The sequence below is a fragment of the Podarcis melisellensis genome, assembly GCF_964234715.1.
Source record: "Podarcis melisellensis genome assembly, chromosome: 11".
Classification (NCBI taxonomy): Eukaryota; Metazoa; Chordata; class Lepidosauria; order Squamata; family Lacertidae; genus Podarcis; species Podarcis melisellensis.
In genome coordinates, this window is record NC_138543.1 from 41,741,583 (window position 1) to 41,764,868 (window position 23,286).

General features: G+C 42.4%; 1 protein-coding gene across 2 annotated transcripts in view; it reads right to left on the bottom strand.

Annotated features, from left to right (window-relative positions):
* NDUFS4 (NADH:ubiquinone oxidoreductase subunit S4) overlaps positions 1-7,775 on the bottom strand; it is a 48,402-nt gene extending 40,627 nt beyond the window's left edge. The window contains exons 1-2 of one of the 2 annotated variants that reach the window (XM_081929999.1): positions 7,409-7,775; positions 4,076-4,145 (exon numbers count right to left, since the gene is read on the bottom strand). In XM_081929999.1, the coding sequence (XP_081786125.1) occupies positions 4,076-4,145; positions 7,409-7,760 (422 nt within the window). In that variant the 5' untranslated portion in view covers positions 7,761-7,775. The remainder of the gene's footprint in view (positions 1-4,075; positions 4,146-7,408) is intronic. The other variant, XM_081930000.1, reaches the window with a different exon arrangement.
* Positions 7,776-23,286: the final 15,511 nt, after the last annotated feature.

Sequence of the window (23,286 nt, forward strand, 5' to 3'; positions counted from 1 at the left end):
ACAAGCCAAGGAACTGCTGCCTAGGCCAGACAAGGTAGGAAATGATGCTGGTTCCAATAACTGCTGCAGCAAAACAACAACAACTTTTCAGCTTAAGAAGGAATACATAATCTAACAGAACAGTAATTATGCCCATGCAGCATCTCCTTCGCTCCTGACTAGTACTGTACTGGAATTCTGCATTTGTGGGCGGCTGGTGGGAACAGGGAGACGACTGGGGGAGGAAGGATTACAAATTTGCAAAAACCACAGGTGACCTAAGTTCTGCCCTGCCAGTGTTTTCTGAAATGTCAAATGTCTCCCCACACAAATATATTCAGATTGTACCAAAAGCCGCAGTAAATAACAAGTGTGCTTTTATTATCACAAAGTAGTACAAAAGTCAAAGGGTTTAATTCCAGAACTGCGAGGAATGAAACAGCTAACGTTCCACAACCCACCTCTGTGTTCAGGAAAAGCTATGATATTTTACTTTTCCAAACTCCTCCTTCTGAATTTTATAAACTGGTTACCGGGGGGGGGGGGGGGCAGCACCTTCCAGATAACAAGACAGGTACAACATCTTCAAACTTTAAAATGTGTATGAGTGGCATAGTTACGGGAAGATAAGCCTTATAGAAAGTTTACTAAAATACAGAAAGTAAAAATTAGTTGCCAAAAACAGCAACACTGAATTTAGTTATATGGAACATCACGATATAGGAAGCTACTTAATGCGTTCTAAATGTTGTACACCACCCTGGGATCTTTTGGTGAGGGACAGTATATAAATCGAACAAATAATAATAAATAATTAGTGTGACGAATGCCAAGGTTGCAGGTTTGATCCCCGTAAGGAACAGCTGCATATTCCAACATTGCAGAGGGTGTAATCAGATGATCCTCATGGTCTCCTCCAAATCCATGATTCTAATTATACAGAGTCAAATCATTAGTCCATCTAGCTTAGTTGTGTCTACACTGACTGGTAGCTCCCCAATTTCCGATGCTAATGCTTCACAGTCTTACCAGAGTTGGTCAACGACTGAGGCTAGAACTTTCTGCATACAAAGCATGTACTTTGCCACCAAGCCGCAGCTGCTCTTCCTCCAATTTTGATTTATTTTAGTTAAATTATTTATTAAACAACAAGTCATCTCAGAATGAAACAAAAAAGTGTGAATAAAACTAATTCATGGCACAAATACAGTTTACAATCAACAAATAAAACACAACGAAACAAGTGACATTAAAAAAAAAACAACCTAAAAGAACTGAATGGAGATAAAATCCAGAAATTATCTAAAATGTCTGCACAAGTAGGACAGCATTCATGTAGTACAGTGGTACCTCTGGATACAAACAGGATCCGTTCCGGAGCCCCGTTCGCATCCTGAAGTAAACGTAAGACGCGTCTGCGCATCTTGCCGCTTCCACACATGTGTGCGACGTCATTTTGAGCGTCTGCGCATGCGGTGAAACCTGGAAATAACGCGCTCCGTTACTTCCGGGTCGCTGTGGAGCGCAACCTGAAAATATTCATCCCGAAGCTACTTCATCCCAAGGTATGACTGTACTGAAAAACTTGTAACACTGGCACCAGGCATGGTTCTTTGGGAAGGGTATTCCAAAGACATGGTGCCACTGTGAAAAAGGCCCTCTCCTTTATTGAAAATGTAACAGATTTCTACTAATGCTTGGAGTAAGCCTGTTACAAAAGACACCCCAAGAGTCATTTCTGTGCTGCCAGTTGTAGAAGAAGAGTTGGATTTGATATCCCGCCTTTCACTCCCTTTAAGGAGTCTCAAAGCGGCTAACATTCTCCTTTCCCTTCCTCCCCCACAACAAACACTGTGTGAGGTGAGTGGGGCTGAGAGACTTCAAAGAAGTGTGACTGGCCCAAGGTCACCCAGCAGCTGCATGTGGAGGAGCGGAGACACGAACCCGGTTCCCCATATTACGAAACTACCGCTCTTAACCACTACACCAGTTGTCCCCCAAAGTCAAAGGAACAGTTTCAAATAGCTAGTTTGAGGGGTGCTGTTTATATGTGCAACTACAGTTATCTCCCCCTAGTAATTAATAAAAGTTATATTGTGAAAAACGATCAACACTGACATTGTTCACTTATTAACTGTTAACGAGTTTGTTCACTTCTGATCAAAGGAGTCTGCGCCTTTAGTAAGAAAACTTACAATAATGTAGGGCACAGTACAACTATAAGGGCAAAATATAACATCACATTTGTGTATGCAATAGGACTTCTCTTTCCATGCTCCCTGCCACCATCTTCTACCCCCCAGGGTGTCTCCCCATTCTCAGGAGCAGATCTGGGGGGCATGCAATGGGAGGAGAGAAAAGAAAATTCCTGTTTTCATGAGTGGAACAAGCAAAAAGCCACAACTGGATATCACCCATAGGGGATTTTATCACTTTCATCTTTCAATGGTCACTAGCTTGGTGGACTCAACTGCCTTAAGCAATAGTTATGAAAAAAGTATATATTAACTAATCATTTACTTAACAATTTAGACCAAAGCCATTAACCCTATTATCTTACGAACTTATTATTCAAATATTTTTAACAAACCAATTATGTATATCTGTGTGAAGTATAACAGCATAACAAATAGAAGCAAGCAAGTGTGAGCAGATGCCAAAGAGGCACCTTTAATAGTTGTGCATAATTTCACAACAACTTCATAAAGGGAGCTTTAGAGGGAATTTTACCAAGTAAGGCAGGTCCGCCATCCATTTTCCTTCTGGTCACTTCAGAAGAAGTGGGTATAAATGTCAAGAAGAATTAACACATTCAATGGCAACTCTTCACACAAATCATTCACACACAGGCTAGTCCATGTTTGCCACAATAGAAAACAAACCAGACACACTTGCCTCATTATATATATCCTCAACATACTTCTACTTTTTACAGTGCAATTCTTTCCCAATCACTTCAACTGAAATACTCCCAAACAGTATGCACAGGACTGCATCCATAACTATCCTACGTAAAACCATCTCACATCTTATTCCACTTTGCCATGTGCAGATGTGAATTTGCTCCCTGTTCTTAAACTTGCATTTTAAAGCACTGCACTTCGAACATGCTACACCCTTAAACATCCATTTAAAATATATACACACACTATTTACAAATCTACAAACAGTAGATTATGAATTATGAATATCACTGCTTTTCTAGGTGAAACCAATAATCAGTGAGTTGACAAGTGTACACCCCACCGGGGGCTGCATTTGGTCATGATGTTTTGAGTCTGAATAAATGGTTCTCTACAGAAAACAAGTTATCTATATTTATTTGAGGTTTTGCAGTATCAGCTGTGCAAAGGGCTGTTGCAACTCATCTGCTCTCTGGACAGGACTGTTCTGTTGAAGGATATATATCAACTCAAAATAATGTGTAATATACGTTCACAAAATAATCTTATTTTCAGAATGGAGAATTATTCTTTCCAAAGCACGGACTTCAAAGAGTTCATCCTGTGATGCCATACAAAAAATGCAGTTGACATCCAGCATTATTAGTAGGAGTACTAAAAGACAAAATAAATCTTTTTAAACAGAGAAATAAGAGGTAAACAACACCTGTAAGTTTTCCCTAATGAATACCTAGAGTTTTTTATGGAGATTCAATGGAATCTGCACTCTGTGGCTGCTTTTAAATGATTTTTTTAAAACCTTGCAGACTTCTAATCAAGACCTTTACATACTGTTTAGTTTCATCTTGCTACAACTATTTCAAAAGATGCCTACAAGTGGGTTGGTGAAAGTTTAATCTCTGTCAATCATGGAACTGAAACATACACAAACAAATAAGAGGCAACTTCTTCATTCAGAAATTGACTAAGGGCTTGTATTTTTTTTTTAAAGTACAATAATAAGCAATGTTATGAATCATGTAAAAAACATTGAACTTAGTTTTCTGCTTTATCTAAAACTAAACAAATTTTATTTAGTCTAGAAAAAAAATGTGATGTTAATCTGTATTGCCACCAATCATATTGATTGAAGAACAAAGTTCAAATACTGCTTGAAATTGCCAGCTCTCTTTGGATATAGGGAATGACCTTACCAATAGAATGGAAGTTTCTCACACTGACAATCAAATATGTGCTTTGTAATGAGTAACATTCTTGAGATTCCTGAAAAACACAATGGCTGGTTAAGTAATAGATCTTTCAAAGACTGTTTATCTGCCAGAAAAATATAGGTGCCAAAAGCGAGAGAAACAATTGGAAGTCATGCCTCTCTAAAATGCAAGATGAATATTGAACATATAGTGATACTGATTATTTGAACACAAAAAAAACCATATTTGCATTTCAATTTGTTGCATACCATGCAGTAATTAGAACTGTGATATAATCAGAATTTTAAAAACCAGCATTGCTTTTGATTTATTGTCCTACAAAATTGAGTAGTAGGCTCTAATTAAGGGTGGATTAAGACATCGTTAGTGTCCGATTTTTCCACTATTCAAAGAAATGTGAAAGTGGGTTCATTCCTTCAGCGAGTTAAAATCCTAGACTGCATAAGCAACCCAAGCAATTGCTTGAGGCAATATTTTTAGGGGCACAGTGAAGCATCATGAAATCAGAGATGGACATCTTAGGAAACTTTACAGTATAGCTCATTGTGCAGGCACACGCAATCAAGTGCCTTTTATAACATTGCAAGGAATACTGGGACACACTTTCCAGATGATGCTGTGTACCAGTTGGGGCGATCTACTGCCTTGAGGTAGCACTAATTGGATATTTGGGTCCAAGGAGGTCGCTTAAATACATCAATGTTTGTCTCAATGGGTTGAAAAGAAGAAGAATGCAATGTAAAGAAGCTGTTACTAGAAGTCTCCATTTAGGATAACTTAAGACCAGTGTTTTTTTCCTTTAAAAATGTTTAGTGGTACTTTCATTTGGACTCAAGGAAAGCACCATTTTATAGTTCAAATCGGGGAAAATAAATACAGTAAATGGGCCAAAGTACAAAGATTCACAGAATGTTTAGGGGTATGCATACCCCTGCATCACCCTCCCCAAAAAAGCACGGCTTAAGACCACCCAAGAACTGAAGCTTCAATATTCAATATAGAATTCTTTTTTTAAATGTATTACCAATGAGATCTAGGATACAGAAGACAACACATAAAGCATTTGTCCAGAAGTGTAGCCATTTTAAACTATGCTAACATCAGACTATAAAAATGTTGTAACTGCTCAGATCCTGATTCCCAATGACACAAACATTTGCATACAACTGCGAAGTTCATTAAAAAAGGACAGAGGTAGGCCAAGAGACAAGTAGGCCTTTATTTAAGAAGACTCTTGTAAACTACTTGCATTCTAACATTATACACATTTATTGGGAAACTTATTTTGCAGTAAGTCTCATTGAATCCATGTATAGGGGTTTGGGTTTTTCCCCAAAAGGAAATTTCTTTCATATTTTGCTCCAGTGCAGATTCATTTCTTCTTTCTGGTTTAAGAAACAACAGCATAGGAACCTAAATCTTCTATTTATTCAGCAGTGTTTTTGTGCAAATTTTTCCAACCAACACTGGTATATGTGATAATAAAGCTATAATGGATGACACAGGTTAGGGATGATTAGAAAAATCTTTATAGCCCAATCCTATAGTAAGGTAAGGCATGCCTTAAAATCAGTGCAGAAGAGTGTGCTTGATTCTGCAAAAGATCAGGACAATTTTCCCTTATAGGACATTAGGGAGTACAGTATTTTATTCCTCCCACAGGTAAAAGAGTATACTTTAAAAAAAACCACAATAACCAATCAGATGGGTCAAATTTAGCCCAGAGAAGAGAGGGAGAAAAATACACAGAGAAAGACTACTCAAAAGTTAAGACTTTTCTTCTATACAAGCTCCAAAAAAACCTCTGTAGCTTCTCCCTTCCACTTCTCTCTCAAACTGGTTGCTGATAGCATATGGTACAGTTCAATTTGTCTGAACTAAGTGAACTTTCTTTAGCTCTAATTAGCTACAAATGTAGTAAGTTCTAATCATAGGCAACTATCAAACCTAAACATGTATGAAATGAATATACTCTTCCTCTTATTTTCTCCACTAAATCAGCAATGAATTTGTTAGGGAAACATTGGTTAAGATGCAAAGGAAAAGTCAAAATATGGTGTACATATACACATATTCACACACTATAATAATATTCAGTGCTTCCCAGTCCCCGAAGAGTTTGTTGACAGATGAAATTTGTCATTCAGAAGCAGCTACGGTACAGGACATTGTCCATGCTGTAAATAATGTGTGTCTGAAAAGAGATCAGGTGCCTTACAAAGCTTTGAATATATTTATTCCAACACTTTTTAATGTCTTCATGTTCTCTCAAGCCATACAGATAGAAGAGTTTACTTAGAACAGAAGTTACTGCAGTGGTCTTCCTATTCACCCACAAGCAAAACAAGAATATCTCCATATGTATATTATACAGTTTACAGTATTTTTTAAAGGAAGAGGGAAACATGATTTGCAACAGTGGAAGTTCTGAGAAAAGCACATCTTAAGCAAGCTTCAGTCAGAAGATCAACATCAATAAAGAAATCATCAGCATCGCAAGAATGGAAAAACCAGGCTTCTGAAACGATGGACTTCTTTCCCATACAGGAGTCAAATCAACATTAACACAAACCGGAAGGACTATCATCACAGTGACCGCTGTTGCAAAGGGCACGTTCTTATCTTGTACTGTATTGTATATACTGCCTTTCCACACGGAAAAAGGCACAGGCCTACCTACTGCTTCCTTTTACATTTCATGGCCTTCACCATGCCCGGCTGCTTGCAATTATCACCTTGCGCCAAGTGACTGCACCTGACAACCAAACGCTACGCCTCACGCAGCTGAGGTCTCCAAGCGAAAACATACAACACAATAAACCTGTTTGTTTAGGTGCCTCTTGGACAATCTTTGTTGTCGTTTTCTATGTGAAAGGAGAGCTAATTCTCTCTCCCCGTTTACAGCTGGATTGCACAGTGAACTGCGCATCGTGGAGGCCAGATAAAAGAATAAAAACCCTCAAGAGTTGGGGGGTAGGCGAAGAGCTGCTCCCCCTCACGAGTAGACTCCCAGGGGCATCCACAGCGGGGAAAGGCAAAGCTGGGTGAGGGGCGTCCCAGTTAAGTCTATCGCATATAAACACGCGTACATGTGTACACACACACACACCCTGGCTCATGGCCTCAACCCACGCCCTTTCTCTCCGACGACACCTGGACAACGAGACACATATGCATCCCATATCCCGTCCCACCCCCAATCCCATTCCTGGGCTGGTGGACAGTGGAGGATGAGGGGCCACGGCCCTCCCGCTTCCCCTATATACCTGCCGACGCGCCCGCTTCCCGTATATATATATATAGATAGATATATACCTGGGCCCGAAGCCGCCGGTGGCTTCTCTCCCTGCCCCGCGCGCCAAGTGCCTCGCCGCCGCAGCCGCTGACATTGAGAGCTCCTGCAGAAGCAGCACCGCCGCCATGTTGGTGCGAACAGCTGCTGCGGAGACGGGGCGCCGCGAGGGACAAAACGCGGAAACGCGAAGCGGGGGAGGGGGAGGGGCTGAATGGCTGCTGCTGCTGCCGCCGCCGCCGTAACAACTTGCCACGAGAGGCGAGAGCAAAGTGAGGCGGCGGGGGAGGAGTTAGGGGCCAATTTTAAGCAGGAGGTCAAAGTGAAAGGAGTGGGTGGGGTGAGGTGAGGGAGGTTAGGTATGGTGCAAATCATACCTGCGCCATCCCGCACGTGTCTATTTGGGAGCCATTCCCGTTGACTTCAGTGGGAGTTGCTCCCATGTCAATCTCTCGTGGCTGCCGTAATGTGTGAATTGAAGATTGGCGTTGGGCTAGGAAGGTTGGGGGGGGGGCTCGGGTTCAGTTCCCTCCCCAGCCATTGAGGTTTGCTGCGTGACATTGGGCCAGCCGCTCTCAGCCTAACCTACCTCGCAGGGTTCTTGTGAGGACAAAGTGGCTGGAGGAAAGAGCCCTTGAGCAAGTCTGAGGAAAGTTGGGATGTAACCAATAGAGGCAGGGGGCCTCCTTCCCCTCCCCTCCCCACCCCACCCCACCCCACCCCAAGCCCCTTGGTTGGCCCGATCTTCCTCACCACCAGAAATAGCAGATAGGCAGGTATGGTCTGGAGAACTTGGCTTGCTGACTGGCTATAGATTCTGTCTGTCTGCTCATCCAACTCTGTTTCTGGGCACTATCTAGAGGTCAAGGTCAAGGAGGCAGATGTGGCGGCAGCTGCAGACACCTCTTCCTAGTTGCACAGCAACCTCTAGTCAGTTTCACAGTGGTCAGGGATGGTGGGAGTTGTGGTACCACAACAAATGGGGAACAGAGGTTGAAGAACTCGCCTAGACAGTCCTGCTGGGCCCCAGTCCTCCATGCTTCATTGCCCCAAGAGCAAAGATGGGTCAGTAGTATAGATCCTTCTGAACAGAGAGGGCCTTCAAGAGATGATGGACATATTAGTGATCCTGGGCAGGTTTGTGCAACCATCAGTTACTGAGTCCTCCCTGCCACCCACTCCCCACCGGAGAGGAAGTGAAGGTGAACCAGAACAGCCTCCACACAATTGCTCACCTTTTTTCCCTACTCTCTCTCTCTCTCTCTCTCTCTCTCTCTCGGCAGTCTTGTTTTGTTTTGTTTTTGGTTGGTTTTTTTTTCATTCTCTGCATGGTGCAATTGGGTGGACTGGGTTTGCTGGTCGTCTTCAGTTCTTTTTGCAAAAAAGGGGAGGAAGAGAGAAAAGAAAATGGCAGCTCCTGTGAGGAGCAGCTGCTGCCTTCTCTTTCTCTAAGCAGAACAGCTGGGTCCAGTTCTCCCTCCTGGGTTGCTCAGAGAATTAAAAGAGGGTGAGGGGACAGAGGCAGGAACAGCCATCTGATGGCTCAACCACTTGCACTCTCCCTTTAAGGGGCATTTCAGGTTGATTTCTACAGGAGTTGCCAATCTTTTTAGGTCCTTGGGCGCAATTAGATTTTTGAGCGAGTGCTGTGGCCGCCACCCTTCCTCTGGAGAGACAGAAAGTGCATACATATGCACAATAGATTTTAAGCTCACTGTTTTCCCCAAAGAATCCTGAGAACTGTAGTTTATCACTCACAGAGGTTAGAGTCATAGTACCCTTAACAAACTACAGTTCCCAGGATTCTTTGGGGGAAGTAATGTGCTTTAAATCTATGGTGTGCCTGCAGTCTTCAATTCAAGTGGAATTGCCGTAATCATCTTAGCCTTGAAAAGCCCATAGAGCTGAACGATGAAGTGTGAAAGAGTGTCAGTTGTTCAACTTCCTCCTTCAGCTCTATCAGCTTTTCAAGGGACAGAAAGGCACTTCCCCCTCACCAGGTCACAGCAGTGGGTTGTCACTATTCCTAATTTTTTGGGGGGAAGTTGGTCACTATCCTTCCCAGAGCCCTTATTAGATAATAATTATTACCAATGGAATACATTCTATTCACCAGATATTTGCAGTCACCTGCAGTTATTATACCTACTGCACTTTGTAAACCTTTTAATGACATCTGCTCTTATTCAGTTCTCTGCATGTTCATTCAAAAACAAGACCCTGTGAGCCAAAGAGCTGATGAGGCGGGAGGGGGGAGGGGTGGACGCTATTTGTTACGGCCTGCTGGACTGCATATGAAATTTACAATGAAGTCAGAGCTGTCTGGTTTTAATTCCCCCCCCCTTTCCTTTTGTATGAGTCTTCAATAAAACATCACAGCCCATGGAGAAAAAGAAAAATTAAAAACAGGCAACTTCTGCTACATTGTCCGTTTCACATGCAACTAAACAGACGGCACAGACCTACAGGGAAACTCCACCTTTCCCCCATAAGTCTGCAGAAAATCATTTTTAACGGGCACTGCTTTCGTGCTGGCTATTGATAATGTGGTTTGAAATCTACTGTTTAAATGTTACTCTAGACTAGAGGCAAGTAAGAATTCCAGTCAAACCCCTTGTTATCAGAATGAGTCAGGGTAGATTGTTTGTGTTGCAACTTGTTTCCTGTGGCTTCTATCAAGCCCACCCTTTGGGCTGTAATCAAGAGAGGGCTCATAATTCTTTTCAATGCAGCTTGAGATTGTTGTTACTCCTACAAGTGACAACACTACAGTTATAGCGTAGAGTCCATCACTTGATAGGCCAGGAATACCATGAATGCCTTCCTTGCATCACTGTTGCTGTTACAATTGCTCACAACTCCTGTGATATTTGGTCATAGCAAATATTGATATGATATTCGATACAAGGAAAGGTCCTAGAACAGATAATTAAACGGTCGGTCTGTGAGCACGTAGAAAAGGATGCTTTGTTTACTAAGACCCAGCATGGGTTTCTAAAAAACAAGTCATGCCAGATGACTCTCATTTCCCTTTTTCATAATGACAAGCTTGGTGGATCAGGGGGAATCCTGTAGACATAGTGCACCTTGATTTCAGGAAGGCTTTTGACAAAGACCCCCATGATATTCTTACAAGGAAGCTGGGCTGGACAAGGTAACTGTTAGGTGGATTTATAGCTGGTTGGCTGACTGAACCCAAAGAATACTCAAGTACAGTTCCTCCTCGCCCTAGAAAAAAGTGGTAAGTGGGGGTGCTGCAGGGTTCTGTCCTGGACCTGAAGTTCAACATTTTTATAAATGATTTGGTTGAAGGTATTGAGAGGATGCTAATCAAATTTGCAGATGATACCAAACTAGGAGGGCAAGTCAATGCCGCAGAAGACAGAATTGGGATTCAAGATGACCGTAACAGATTGGAGAATTGGGCTCAAACTAACAAAATGAATTTCAATAGGGACAAGTAAAAGGTTCTACACTTAGGTAGAAATAATCAGTACATGTGAAAAGGATCTAGGGGTCTTAGTAGACCACAAGCTTAACATAAGTCAACAATGTGATGTAGCAGCAAAAAATGCTAATGCTATTCTAGACTGCATCAACAGAAGTATAGTGTCCTGATGAAGGGAAGTCATAGTACTGGCTCTATTCTGCCTTGGTCAGACCACACCTGGAGGGCTGTGTTTAGTTCTGGGAACCACAATTTAAGAAGCATATTGACAAGCTAGGACGTGTGCAGAGGAGGGCAAGCAAGACCATCAAGGGTCTGGAAACCAAGCGTTATGAGAAACAGTTGAGGGAACTGGGTATGTATAACCTAGTAAAGAGGAGACTGAGAGGATATAAGATTTCACATGGAGGAAGGAGCAAGCTTGTTTTCTCCTGCTCTGGAGATTAGAACCCAAACCAATGGACCTAAACCAAGAAAGGAGATCACAACTCCATCGTGTTTTTATTCTTATTCTTATTCATTTAGTAAATTTATATCATGCCCTTCCTCCCAAAGGATCTCAGAGTAGCAAACACATCAAATGCATGGTTGTTAGGAAACTCCTCATGGAGCTAAACCTACTGAACACCTGTAACAAACTACAGTTCCCAGGCTCCTTTGGGAGAAGCCATAATGTTGAAAGTGGCATCATAGCGGTGTGGACTTCTATATGTCTCCCAGGGGTTAGTAAGGCTTTGTTTGTTTGTTTTCAGAGGCATTTTAGAATTGAATTTATTTTGCTTCCTGGCACAAATAAATAAATTGTGCCACACAGTTTTATTGTTCTTTGAAGTAAGATTATTGATTATTTTACCCAGGTTTTCTTTGTGTGCTTATGCACATCACCTTGGGCACACACTGGAAAAATGATTAAAATATTCTTTCACAATTGCTTACCTAGCAGACAGGGAACTGTGATTTTTTTATCCCCCACCCCACCCCCACTTTAGAAACCTGCAAGATGAGTGGAAGGCAAGGCTGTGAAGCCTTTTAAAAAAACAAACTCATTTCAGGTTTGTTTAGCGGCCGATGCTGTTAAGAAAATGTTCATACTGTTTGACGTAAGCAGAGATTTTCTTTTATTTTCTTGTATTGTCTATGCAAAAGCCCCCTTCTTTTCTCCACCCCCCCCCACTTTATAGTGTCTTCTGTGGGTGTAAAATTGGTTATGTTTTCCATGAGAAGAAAGAGGTAAAACAGATTTTTGTCTTTGAATTTTTATAGCCATATGCTCCTATGTTCTTTTTTTCCAGGTTTTTTTCCCTTTAAAAAACTTTAAAAAAAATATTGGGTGTGCCTGACTGATGCTTGAGCCTTGTGAAAATAAAAAAGGGTGCTGTTCATAATGGCTAGAGTGTCTTGAGCAGGATAAATCAGACACATCTTGGTAGATAATAATGTTAAATGCTAATCATCCTTTGCTGGGAAGAATATGTCTCTTTGTTGTTCTTTTTGAAGTCTGGTGGTGAAGAGAAGCAGGGACTTTTGAGGCTGGTTTAGCAAAGACCCCACATATTGTAAATTTGATGGGTGCCTTGTCTATTAGATCTCACTGCTCAAAGTTAAATAGGCCCTCTTTACTTGTTCCATCTTTAGAGTGTGTCTAATATTCTCTACAGACTGTTGCACACACATACACCCTGCCTTCTCTCAAGTGCCGTCTACAAGTCTTGAAGACAGGAGTGCTAACTATGAATCCTGAAATCTGGTATCCCCCTAAAAACCCATGCCAATGACTTGTGCTAGTTTTCTGAAGTCATATACCACCACCACCAAGTGGAGGCCAATATAACCAGAGTTCCTGGTTAACATCCTCCTCACCCCCCAAAACAACCCAGTCATATCAGTTCTAAAACTAAACATGCCAGCTTTGGGGAGACTAAGTTTCACAAACATCTTTCTGTTTATTAATTATTCACTGATAGTCTTCTTTCCCCCAGTGATAAAAGAGGGAAACAGTTTTTTCTCTCTTATAAAGTGTCTTCATGCTGTTTCCTCAAATAATTTTATGTCATTCAAAAGTCGCAAATAGCAAGAATCTTTTAGCTTGCACATTATCTTTTAATTAGGATAACCAGTGCAAAATGTGATCAGCTCAGTAGACTGAGTATTTCAAAGAATCAGCTTCATACAGCTACAGGTATCTTAAGCTCCAGCTTGGATATCTTCTATGTGCTGTAAATTAGTCGGTGGGGAATTATTTCACTTTATTATATACCAGTTTCTTGTTGCTCAGACCATTGTACTCCTTCCACATCATTTTTCTGATGATAGTCCATAATAATGCCCTGTGGCACCCCTTCCCCCCAAAAAACCCCACCCCAACAATACCTTTGAGGATATGTCATCCTACTAAGATTGACCTAATAATAATAATAATAATAAATAATAATAATAATTTATTTGTACCCCACCCATCTGGCTGGGTTTCCCCAGCCACTCTGAGCGGCTTCCGTAGAAACCAAAAATACAGTAAAATATCACAGATTTAAAACTTCCCTGAACAGGGCTGCCTTAAGATGTCTTCTGAATGTCAGGTAGTTGTTTATTGCTTTGACATCTGATGGGAGGGCGTTCCACAGGGCGGGCGCCACTACCGAAAAGGCCCTCTGCCTGGTTCCCTGTACCTTTGCTTCTCGCAATGAGGGAACCGCCAGAAGGCCCTCGGTGCTGGACCTCAGCATCCGGGCAGAACGATGGGGTGGAGACGCTCCTTCAGGTATACTGGGCCGAGGCCGTTTAGGGCTTTAAAGGTCAACACCAGCACTTTGAATTGTGCTTGGAAACGTACTGGGAGCTAATGCAGGTCTTTCAAGACCGGTGTTATGTGGTCTTGGCGGCCGCCCCCACTCACCAATCTAGCTGCTGCATTCTGGATTAGTTGCAGTTTCCGAGTCACCTTCAAATGTAGCCCCATGTAGAGCGCATTGCAGTAGTCCAAGCGGGAGATAACCAGAGCATGTACTACTCTGGCGAGAAAGTCTGCGGGCAGGACTGTCTTCCCAAGCTGCACAATGCACTGGCCATCACTGTCACCAACTTTTATGAGAGGTGCCATTTACTTAAAATGGCTTTGAAATGGTACTATGTCCTCATGAGGTGTCACCACAAGCACTGGCAGCCTCAGTTTGTTACAGAAAGAAAGCCCATGGAAGTTGGGCTGCCACTTGTAAAGCTTTCTACCTCCACTGGGTGAAATTTTTATCTTGACTCATTCTAGGCTCAATTTTTCCAATGTTTTCCTCACTTTTCAAAAAGCATTTTTTTTAATCGCTTAGTCTTGTCTGCTTCTTGGAAGCTGTCATGTCTTTAGCATCTCCAGCCCATTTGGAGCCTAATACTGGACAAACAGTATTATATAGAGGTACCACTGTACTAATGCAGCCATGGTTTGACTGTAGAGTATCTGGCTTTGCTTGTAGAAGATCCTGGGTTATGACCTCTCACATAAGTTTTCAATAGTCCCTCTTGGTCTATTGGTATTACTAGGAATGGCATTCAAAAATATTAGTGACACAATATGTATCAAAAAGAAAACAATCCAATTGATGACACAATCTAATAATCCCTAAAGTGAGGACAATACAATGCAAAGTTGACCTATCTGCCACAATGTTATGGTTGTATTGTTGCTATTGTTTATTACACTATCTGTGCTGGGCCTGGGGGTAACCTGTGAAACACGGTCCAGGACCGGACCAGAATCTGAAGGTCAGTCCGACAGGGCCAAGGCAGGATACGAGGCAGGAAACCAGACAAGGACAGGTACAGGATCTCAGGCAGGATCTAGCATACAGCAATATTGCTCCCGCAACCTGGGGCAGGGCCCGACAGCCTTTTATCTTTGTCAGGGTAGTGGCCGGTCCTGATCCCCCGGCAACTCACTTCCCTGTTTCGCCCAAAGGCAAGCACTCCTCATGCGAGTACTCAAGTCTCTCCTTGAGTTGGTGGGTTACTAGACCCAGGGGCCGCCTCAGCCTCCCTTGACCAAACCAGCAGTGACTCGGCCCAGCTGGTGTTTGTTGCAGGGGAACCTGTGCAGACTGGGACTCTTCAGGATCAGGCCCCAGACTTGGTTCAGATGATGCCTAAGGCAAAGGATCCGGTGCAGATTGAGACTCCTCTGTTTCCGAGTCCAAGCCCAAGTCCCAGGCCATCACACCATCATTATACCTGGTTCTTGTACATCTCAAAGGGTTTACAGCCTTCTCTGTGTGCTTTCTCTTCATCTGCAGAAGATATAGTTTGACTTTCCTCCAGCCTAATCACCCTACAGTCACGAAACTAAAAGACGCCTGCTCCTTGGGAGAAAGACGATGGCAAACCTAGACAGCATCTTAAAAAGCAGAGACATCACCTTGCCAACAAAGGTCCATATAGTTAAAGCCATGGTTTTCCCAGTAGTGATGTATGGAAGTGAGAGCTGGACCATAAAGAAGGCTGATCGCTGAAGAATTGATGCTTTTGAATTATGGTGCTGGAGGAGACTCTTGAGAGTCCCATGGACTGCAAGAAGATCAAACGCATCCATTCTTAAGAAAATTAGCCCTGAGTGCTCACTTGAAGGACAGATCGTGAAGCTAAGGCTCCAATATTTGGCCACCTCATGAGAACAGAAGACTCCCTGGAAAAGACCCTGATGTTGGGAAAGATGGAGGGCACAAGGAGAAGGGGACGACCGAGGACAAGATGGTTGGACAGTGTTCTCGAAGCTACAAACATGAGTCTGACCAAACTGCGGGAGGCAGTAGAAGACAGGAGTGCCTGGCGTGCTCTGGTCCATGGGGTCATGAAGAGTCGGACACGACTAAACGACTAAACAACAACAACAATCACCCTACAGCCAATTCTGGCTAATGGTAACAGCAGCCCTTTGCCATCTTTCAATAAATCTACCAGTTTGTGTGAAGCTAAACCTGCCTGATTCCCAAAGGCTATAGCCTACCCTATATGTGTTTCAGCTGAAGCCCGGCCTGTACTGTTCACTCCTACTGTGTAGGACAGAAACCACTGACTATTAACTGTATTCTCCAGTGATTAAGCCCCCCCGCCCCCCATTCCAGTCTACAGACCATACTGGGTAGGCAGGGAAAGAGCCTCAACTCTGTAAGTGAGACAAATAGATTGAACGATGAAAGCCCTATTCAGGAGTTTCTCCCCTGCACAACTAGAATCATCTGAAGTGGTTGAAGATGTTTGCCATCACATCCTCGTCACCCATCTGTTGGCCTTCCACACATTGGAGGGGTACCTTTAGCAGAAGGCAGACATTTCTACCTGGGTACATTGAACCCAGATTATGCAGAGCAAGAAACTGCACCTTTTAGTCGCAAGAGAGTTTAATGAGCAACAGAACATTGTGGTGTTGTTGCTGCCTCCAGTTTTTATTTAGGGAAATTCTAAACGTTTCAGTTAACTGAACTGGTCATTGAAAATTTCTGATCACTTTTATTACACATTTTTGTACCAACAAATATTCAGCCCAGGAATATATTTCCCAGTAATCTTTTGAGAGTTAGATCCTTTTTTTACAGGAAGAACTATATGTTATCAGATACATAGGCTGCCACATAAAACACCAGTTCTGCATCCAGTTTTCCCTGTCCCAGAGACAGAGCTAGCGAATGTCCCAGGGGGGTGGGGTTGAGGAGATTTCACCCCTCCCATACCCAAGAATCTCCTGATGATCTCCTGATGGTCTCTGCTGACTCTCCAGAGAGGAGGAGGTGTGTCCTGCTATCTACTTATTCTGCCCCAGCACCAAAGTGTGTGTGTGAGAGTCAGTCAGTCAGTGTATCAGGGAGAGAGAGAGAGTGTTAGAGATCGTGTCTAGAGATAAGGTTGCTGCTAAGAGCAGCTGCAGACTCTCAGTGTAGCATTGATTTATGCTTAGAATATTCAGCGCTGTATATAGTTTTGTATCATAGTTGTAGTTACAGAATTCCACACTGATTTCTTTAAAAGTAGAAATACTTAAAAACAGCAACAATTGTGTGTACACGATTGTTATGATGATGAAGAAGAAGAGTTTGGAATTGATACCCTGCTTTATCACCGAAGGAGTCTCAAAGCGGCTAACATTCTCCTTTCCCTTCCTCCTCCACAACAAACACTCTGTGAGGTGAGTGGGGCTGAGAGACTTCAGAGAAGTGTGCTTAGCCCAAGGTCACCCAGCAGCTGCATGTGGAGGAGCAGAGATGCGAACCCAGTTCACCAGATTACGAGTCTACCGCTCTTTATCACTATACCACACTGGCTCTCAAGAAAGCCCAGCTGAAGATGTCAAATGGTTTTCAGGAAACCCCAGAAGGCTGCCAAGTGCAGACAAGTGGAGAGGGGATTTGAAGAATAAGGGGCAAAATGGGAATGTGCTGCTTCCCCCTGCTGTCACCCTGCCCCCTTGTTGTCACCCCAACGCCAGCGTCGCACCTCTTTTACCTGCAGTGCAAGTGGTATCCCATCTGTGAAGTGCCAGCAGCAGCTTCTGGCAAGATATTGCTGAAGTCTCGTGAGATCTCACACATTCCGTGGGATCTTGTGAGATTTCAGTGCACCAGAAACCACTACCACTGGTGGTAGAGACAACAGGGCAGGTGTTGGAGGCAAGGTGAGGTGAGGCAGGCTCCTCACCCTGCCCCATCAGTGGCCACGTAGATTTCTTTGTAGATGAAAGGACATGTATAGGATTGCACTGTTGGTCTGCAATCCTATATGCACTTGATCAGGATTAAGCCCCCTTGACCTCTGTGGAGGCTTACGTCTGAGCAGCCTTGGACTGTGCTGTATTATAGCTTATTTGCTGGCAACTAGAACCACATTGTGCCCTTTGTCAGTGGGATTTTCACCTGTCCAAACACTTGAAAATCCCTCAAACCATTCAGATAAATGAGGTGTACTCCAACATCATGAATTTCTGACTGAATTTTTATAACGCGTAATAGACACATCACTAAAGCTTGCAAATAAAAAGCACCTCTCTATATTAGCTTATTATGGTGGAAATCTAAAGTCTCAAAAGTAATTGCTGATGATGTGAATTTCTTGTTTCAGTAGTTGCGCTGGGATTTCCACCTTATTGTTTAAAAATAATATTATCTGGCTAACCTGATAAACAAAACATTTTTTTCCAAACAACAATGGTTCTGATATTTGAATAATAAATGTTAACGTCATTATGCAGCAGAACTCAGGCCTTTAAAAGAAATTATAATTTATCTTAAATTCTACCCAGTTGGAAATGTTCAGATTCTTCAAGCCAAATTATAAATTACGAAGGACTATTGCAAAACTGGGGAGAACAGGATGGAGGTATCCCATGCCATTAAAAGGCTTAGCATATTAATAGCCCTTTGACATTATCAACCATTCAGCTGCAGGATTCTGTCATAGGAAAGAAAAGGCTTCTTACCCCAACAGGAAGCACTGGCAAAGCAAAAGTGACATTAATTCCCTGTCAAATGAAACCTAACTCTTGTTTCTGAGATGCACAATGCATGAAAATGCTTGCTTGTTTGTGCACAAATTATTTTTTTATGTAAACTTCTTCATATATTAAGAAGCTCGTCCTTTAATTTTGAATCACTTTTTTATGAATTGTGTTTTCATCCTATTAAGTTTTGCAACAAAGACATTCCCATTAGCCATTACAGTTCAGATCACAAAATGTCACCTCCAGCAGAAATCCAAGTGCGCTCTCTCTCTCTCTCTCTCTCTCTCTCTCTCTCTCTCTCTCTCTCTCTCTCTCTGTGTGTGTGTGTAACACATCTATTGAGGCTTTCTCTGCCCAAAGTCAATACTTCCACTTATATGTCATGACAAAAATTAAAATCCCAAATTAAATTACTCATCAGGATCCATGGATTGCTTGTGTTGCTGTTGTTTTATAAGAGTTTACATTTTGTGTTCCAAAGAGGCTGTGTGTGCTTGCTTTTCTTTGTTTTTTGTTTGTTCCAGAGCTGTCACTCTAAATTTGGTGGTAGTGGCGTGTCTTTGCACAGTCAAAACTTGATCCTTTGCTAATTTTGTTTACGCGTGTATTATTTTTACACACCCGCTCCTATGCTGTGCTATACACTTTATATTGTCAATTATTTTTTCTTTCAGTTAACATTTCAAAAGAAGGGAAATAATCATTTAAGGGAGATAATCTCTTCTGTAACAAAGAGAGAGAATCAGATTTAAATGAGGCAGAGTTCATCAAAGAGACTTGTAATCCTTATTGTGTCTGTGTATTCCTCCCATCAATTCACAAAACGTACTTTTAAAAACCATAGCACAAATCGCAGCAAACCTAATACATCAATTTATATTCACACACAATGTTTGACGTTTTCATATATTGCAAACTTAAAAATTACTTTAAACATCTTATTCTTCCTTGCCTTTTCCATGCAGCTATGGGTGCAGAATTTAGATTTTTGTTTTCTTCCATTGAATTTTATTGTACCCACAAATGTATCCGTAACAAAAGTAAGAAACATTTTGTTGCTCTAGACAGAAGTGCACCAAAAATAAAAATAAAATAAAATAAAAATTAAGGTAAGTTTGGAACCCTAACCATATCTATTCAGGCATATGCCCTATTGAATTTAATGGATTATTGCCAGGTAAGTAGAGTTAGGATTGCAGCTTTAGGCATCTGTATTCTATATGATTTTTATTCAAATCTTTTGAAGAGAACTAGACAATCTGATAAGAGAAGCTTTAATTTTTCTTGAACAGCTGAGCTGATTTGCAACCAATGTGATATTAGTGGTTTAATTTGCATCAAGCTAAATAGATTAGAATTTCATTTTTTTATATAAATCTTTTTTATATCTCCAGGTAGTTCTGGTAATTCTTATTAATCTAAAACTTGTTTCACATACTCTTTTATAATACTTAGGTAGAGAAAGCAATAGAACTAGGCAATATTGGAACTATAGAAATATACATGTTAATGACACATTCAGTTTAAAGTTTTCAAGTCCAAAACAGATACAAGTATAATCCCCTTTAAAATTCTTCATTCTACATACTTTTAACCATTTACCAAAACAAAAAAAAAGCATAGGCTAAGATTTAGATAGAAAGCAGTGGAGCTGTATAAAACGCCACATGAACAGGTTCCCAGAATAAGGTACCCTACTTAAAGAAAAACTATTAGCTCCTATTTAGACACTGGCTATGTTCACAACAAGGGACGCGGGTGGCGCTGTGGGTAAAACCTCAGTGCCTAGGACTTGCCAATCGCATGGTCGGCGGTTTGAATCCCTGCGGCGGGGTGAGCTCCCATCGTTCGGTCCCAGCTCCTGCCCACCTAGCAGTTCGAAAGCACCCTTAAGTGCAAGTAGATAAATAGGTACCGCTTTATAGCTGGAATGTAAATGGCGTTTCTGTGTGCTGTGCTGGTGCTGGCTCGCCAGAGCAGCTTTGTCACGCTGGCCACGTGACCCGGAAGTGTCTTCGGACGGCGCCAGCTCCCGGCCTCTAGAGTGAGATGAGCGCACAACCCTAGAGTCTGTCAAGACTGGCCCGTACGGCAGGGGTACTTTTACCTTTATGTTCACAACACGGGTGACACTGTGGGTTAAACCACAGAGCCTAGGGCTTGCCGATCAGAAGGTTGGTGGTTCGAATCCCCGTGACAGGGTGAGCTCCCATTGTTCGGTCCCTGCTCCTGCCAACCTAGCAGTTCAAAAGCACGTCAAAGTGCAAGTAGATAAATAGGTACCACTCCGGCGGGAAGGTAAACCAAGTTTCCGTGCACTGCTCTGGTTTGCCAGAAGCGGCTTAGTCATGCTGGCCACATGACCCGGAAGCTGTACGCCGGCTCCCTCGGCCAATAAAGCGAGATGAGCGCCGCAACCCCAGAGTTGGCCACGACTGGACCTAATGGTCATAAGTACCTTTAACTTTATGTTCACACCACACTACAATTTCTGGAGTGGCTTAACATCCAATCCCATTTCAGAGAACTTTGGGAGGGAAATCAGGTCTTAACAACTCTTAGTACCCTTAACAAACTGCAGCTCTTGGGATTCTTTGGGGGGAGCCATGAGTGTTTAAAGTGGTACTGTAGTGCTTTAAATGTATGGTGTGGACACGGCCATCTTGTGGTCCTGGAATGGCAAAGTCCAGTGCAATCCTATGCATATTTACTCCGTGGGACCAATTCCCAGAAAAGAGTTACAGGATTGACAGAAGCTGTCATGAAACGGACAGCAGCTGTCTAGGGTTTCAGACAAGGGTCTTTCTCAGCCCTCTCTGGAGATGCCAGTACACAGAGTCTAATCAAACTCTCAGCAGGGTACATGGCACAGCAGTCGTAGCATGATTTTCATGTATGCACATGCTACATTAAAATATCTGCGGAATATTTTTTGAAATACTAAGCTTTGGTTTAAGGCAGTCTGCCCCAACCTGGTGCCTTATATATATCTCTGAGCTACAATTCCAACCATTCCTGACCCTTGGCTTTGCTTGTTGGGATTGATGGGAACTGGAGTCAAAATACCAATTCAGGCATGCACTATACTGGGGATGGGGTTTTTAACTTAAAGCATGGTGATTTTAATTCAAGGCACTTCTCCTCCTTGCCATAACATGTGAACGTGGGGTGAAGAACCTATGTCTCTCCATATATTGTTGGGCTCCAGTTTCCATCAGTCCTAGCCAGCATGGTCAATAGTCAGCAATGATGGGAATTGTTGTCGTTCAACAACTAGAGGTGCACAGTTCCTTATTCCTGGTGCAAGTAGTAAACATATCCTGCAGTCTCACATGTTGTGTTCATGTACGTCTTGGCCTCCATGCATCTTGATCCAGGACCAGCTTCACTTTTGAGAGGACCCCGGACAAACTGTCCACTGGTTGGTCCTTCTGTTGTATTGGCAATAATCCAAGCAGTGCTGGGCAGCTTGGTCTACCCATCCTTTAAATTCCTCATGACCAATGGCCATCCTGGCTTGAGTTTATGAGAATGTAGCCCAAGATAGCTGGCGGCACCAGATTGGGGAATGCTTATGAACACATTCTTTTAAAAATGGATAATATGCAAAGCTCAGCTCAGAGTACAATAGTGAAGAAGAGGAGGAAGAGTAAGATGAGGAGGGGGAAGAAGAAGAAGAAGAAGAAGAAGAAGAAGAAGAAGAAGAAGAAGAAGAAGAAGAAGAAGAAGAACAGTAGTAGTAGGAGGAGTTTGGATTTGATATCCCACTTTATCACTACCCGAAGGAGTCTCAAAGCGGCTCACAATCTCCTTTCCCTTCCTCCCCCACAACAAACACTCTGGGAGGTGAGTGGGGCTGAGAGACTTCAGAGAAGCATGACTAGCCCAAGGCCACCCAGCAGCTGCATGTGGAGGAGTGAGGGATCGAACCCGGGTCACCAGATTACAAGTCCATTGCTCTTAACCACTACACCACACTGGTGGTCACGGTTTACAAAATTGCATTTGGGAGGAAAATGGATTTCCTATTGCTGAAATATGATGCCCTGCAACCATGTAAAGTTCTGCCAACAATACATTCAAAGCATCATCAGCAAAACCATATTTCTTAATTATATCTAATGGATGAAGTAGAATTAACAGCAAAAGTTGACAATTTAACATTTAATCATTGTCAATTTAACAATTTAACCAATGTCTCTGAAATAAGGATTCAGTTCTCATAGACTTGTTGCTATGTATTTAAGAATGACAGTATTAAAATTAGCAACATGTTTCCTGCTCCGTGTTCTGCCTCATCACAGTTTCCTTTGACACGATCTATTCTTTTTAAAGTCTCTAAAATGAGACAGGAAATGTGTGTGCGTGAGTACAGGGACGGGGGGACGGACACCACTGATTTGGATCCTAACTTCATTTTGATTTGTCCATCAGTTCCCTGGATTCAGAATCTTCCATCACAATTAGCACTTCAGTGTCCGGATTTCCTTCTCCTTGAATGCCCACAAGGTTCTGCTGTGATGGCTTTTCAATGTGAAGACCTGGAACAAGAGGATGAATTCAATAGCAACCCAAACTGGTGAATGAATGGTATTCCCAGGCCATTGTGCTGGTTAGTCGCATGTGGGGAGGTAATAACAAGGCATTCTAGTCTTTCTTAATGTCTCATCTACATATCAGTCTCATGGGACCTGAAGCCTTTTCAGCCAAAGCTTTCCAAAATAAGAGCTAAGAGGTGTAGATTTCCCAGGACTGCCAGCATGAACATCAGTCATCTGAAATATGCAAGATCCCGTTTACACTTAACTCCCTTTCTCTTTCCCGACCCCCAAATGCTTGGGATATCTGTAACATCAAGTATTAGCCAAAGTTTGAATATATTTAGACAACTATAAAACTGGAAACCCAGCCCCAGCTTAATGCTGAGCATGGGTATTTTGATTGAATAACATGTTTCAGTTCGCTTTTGAAATGGGCAAGCTCTC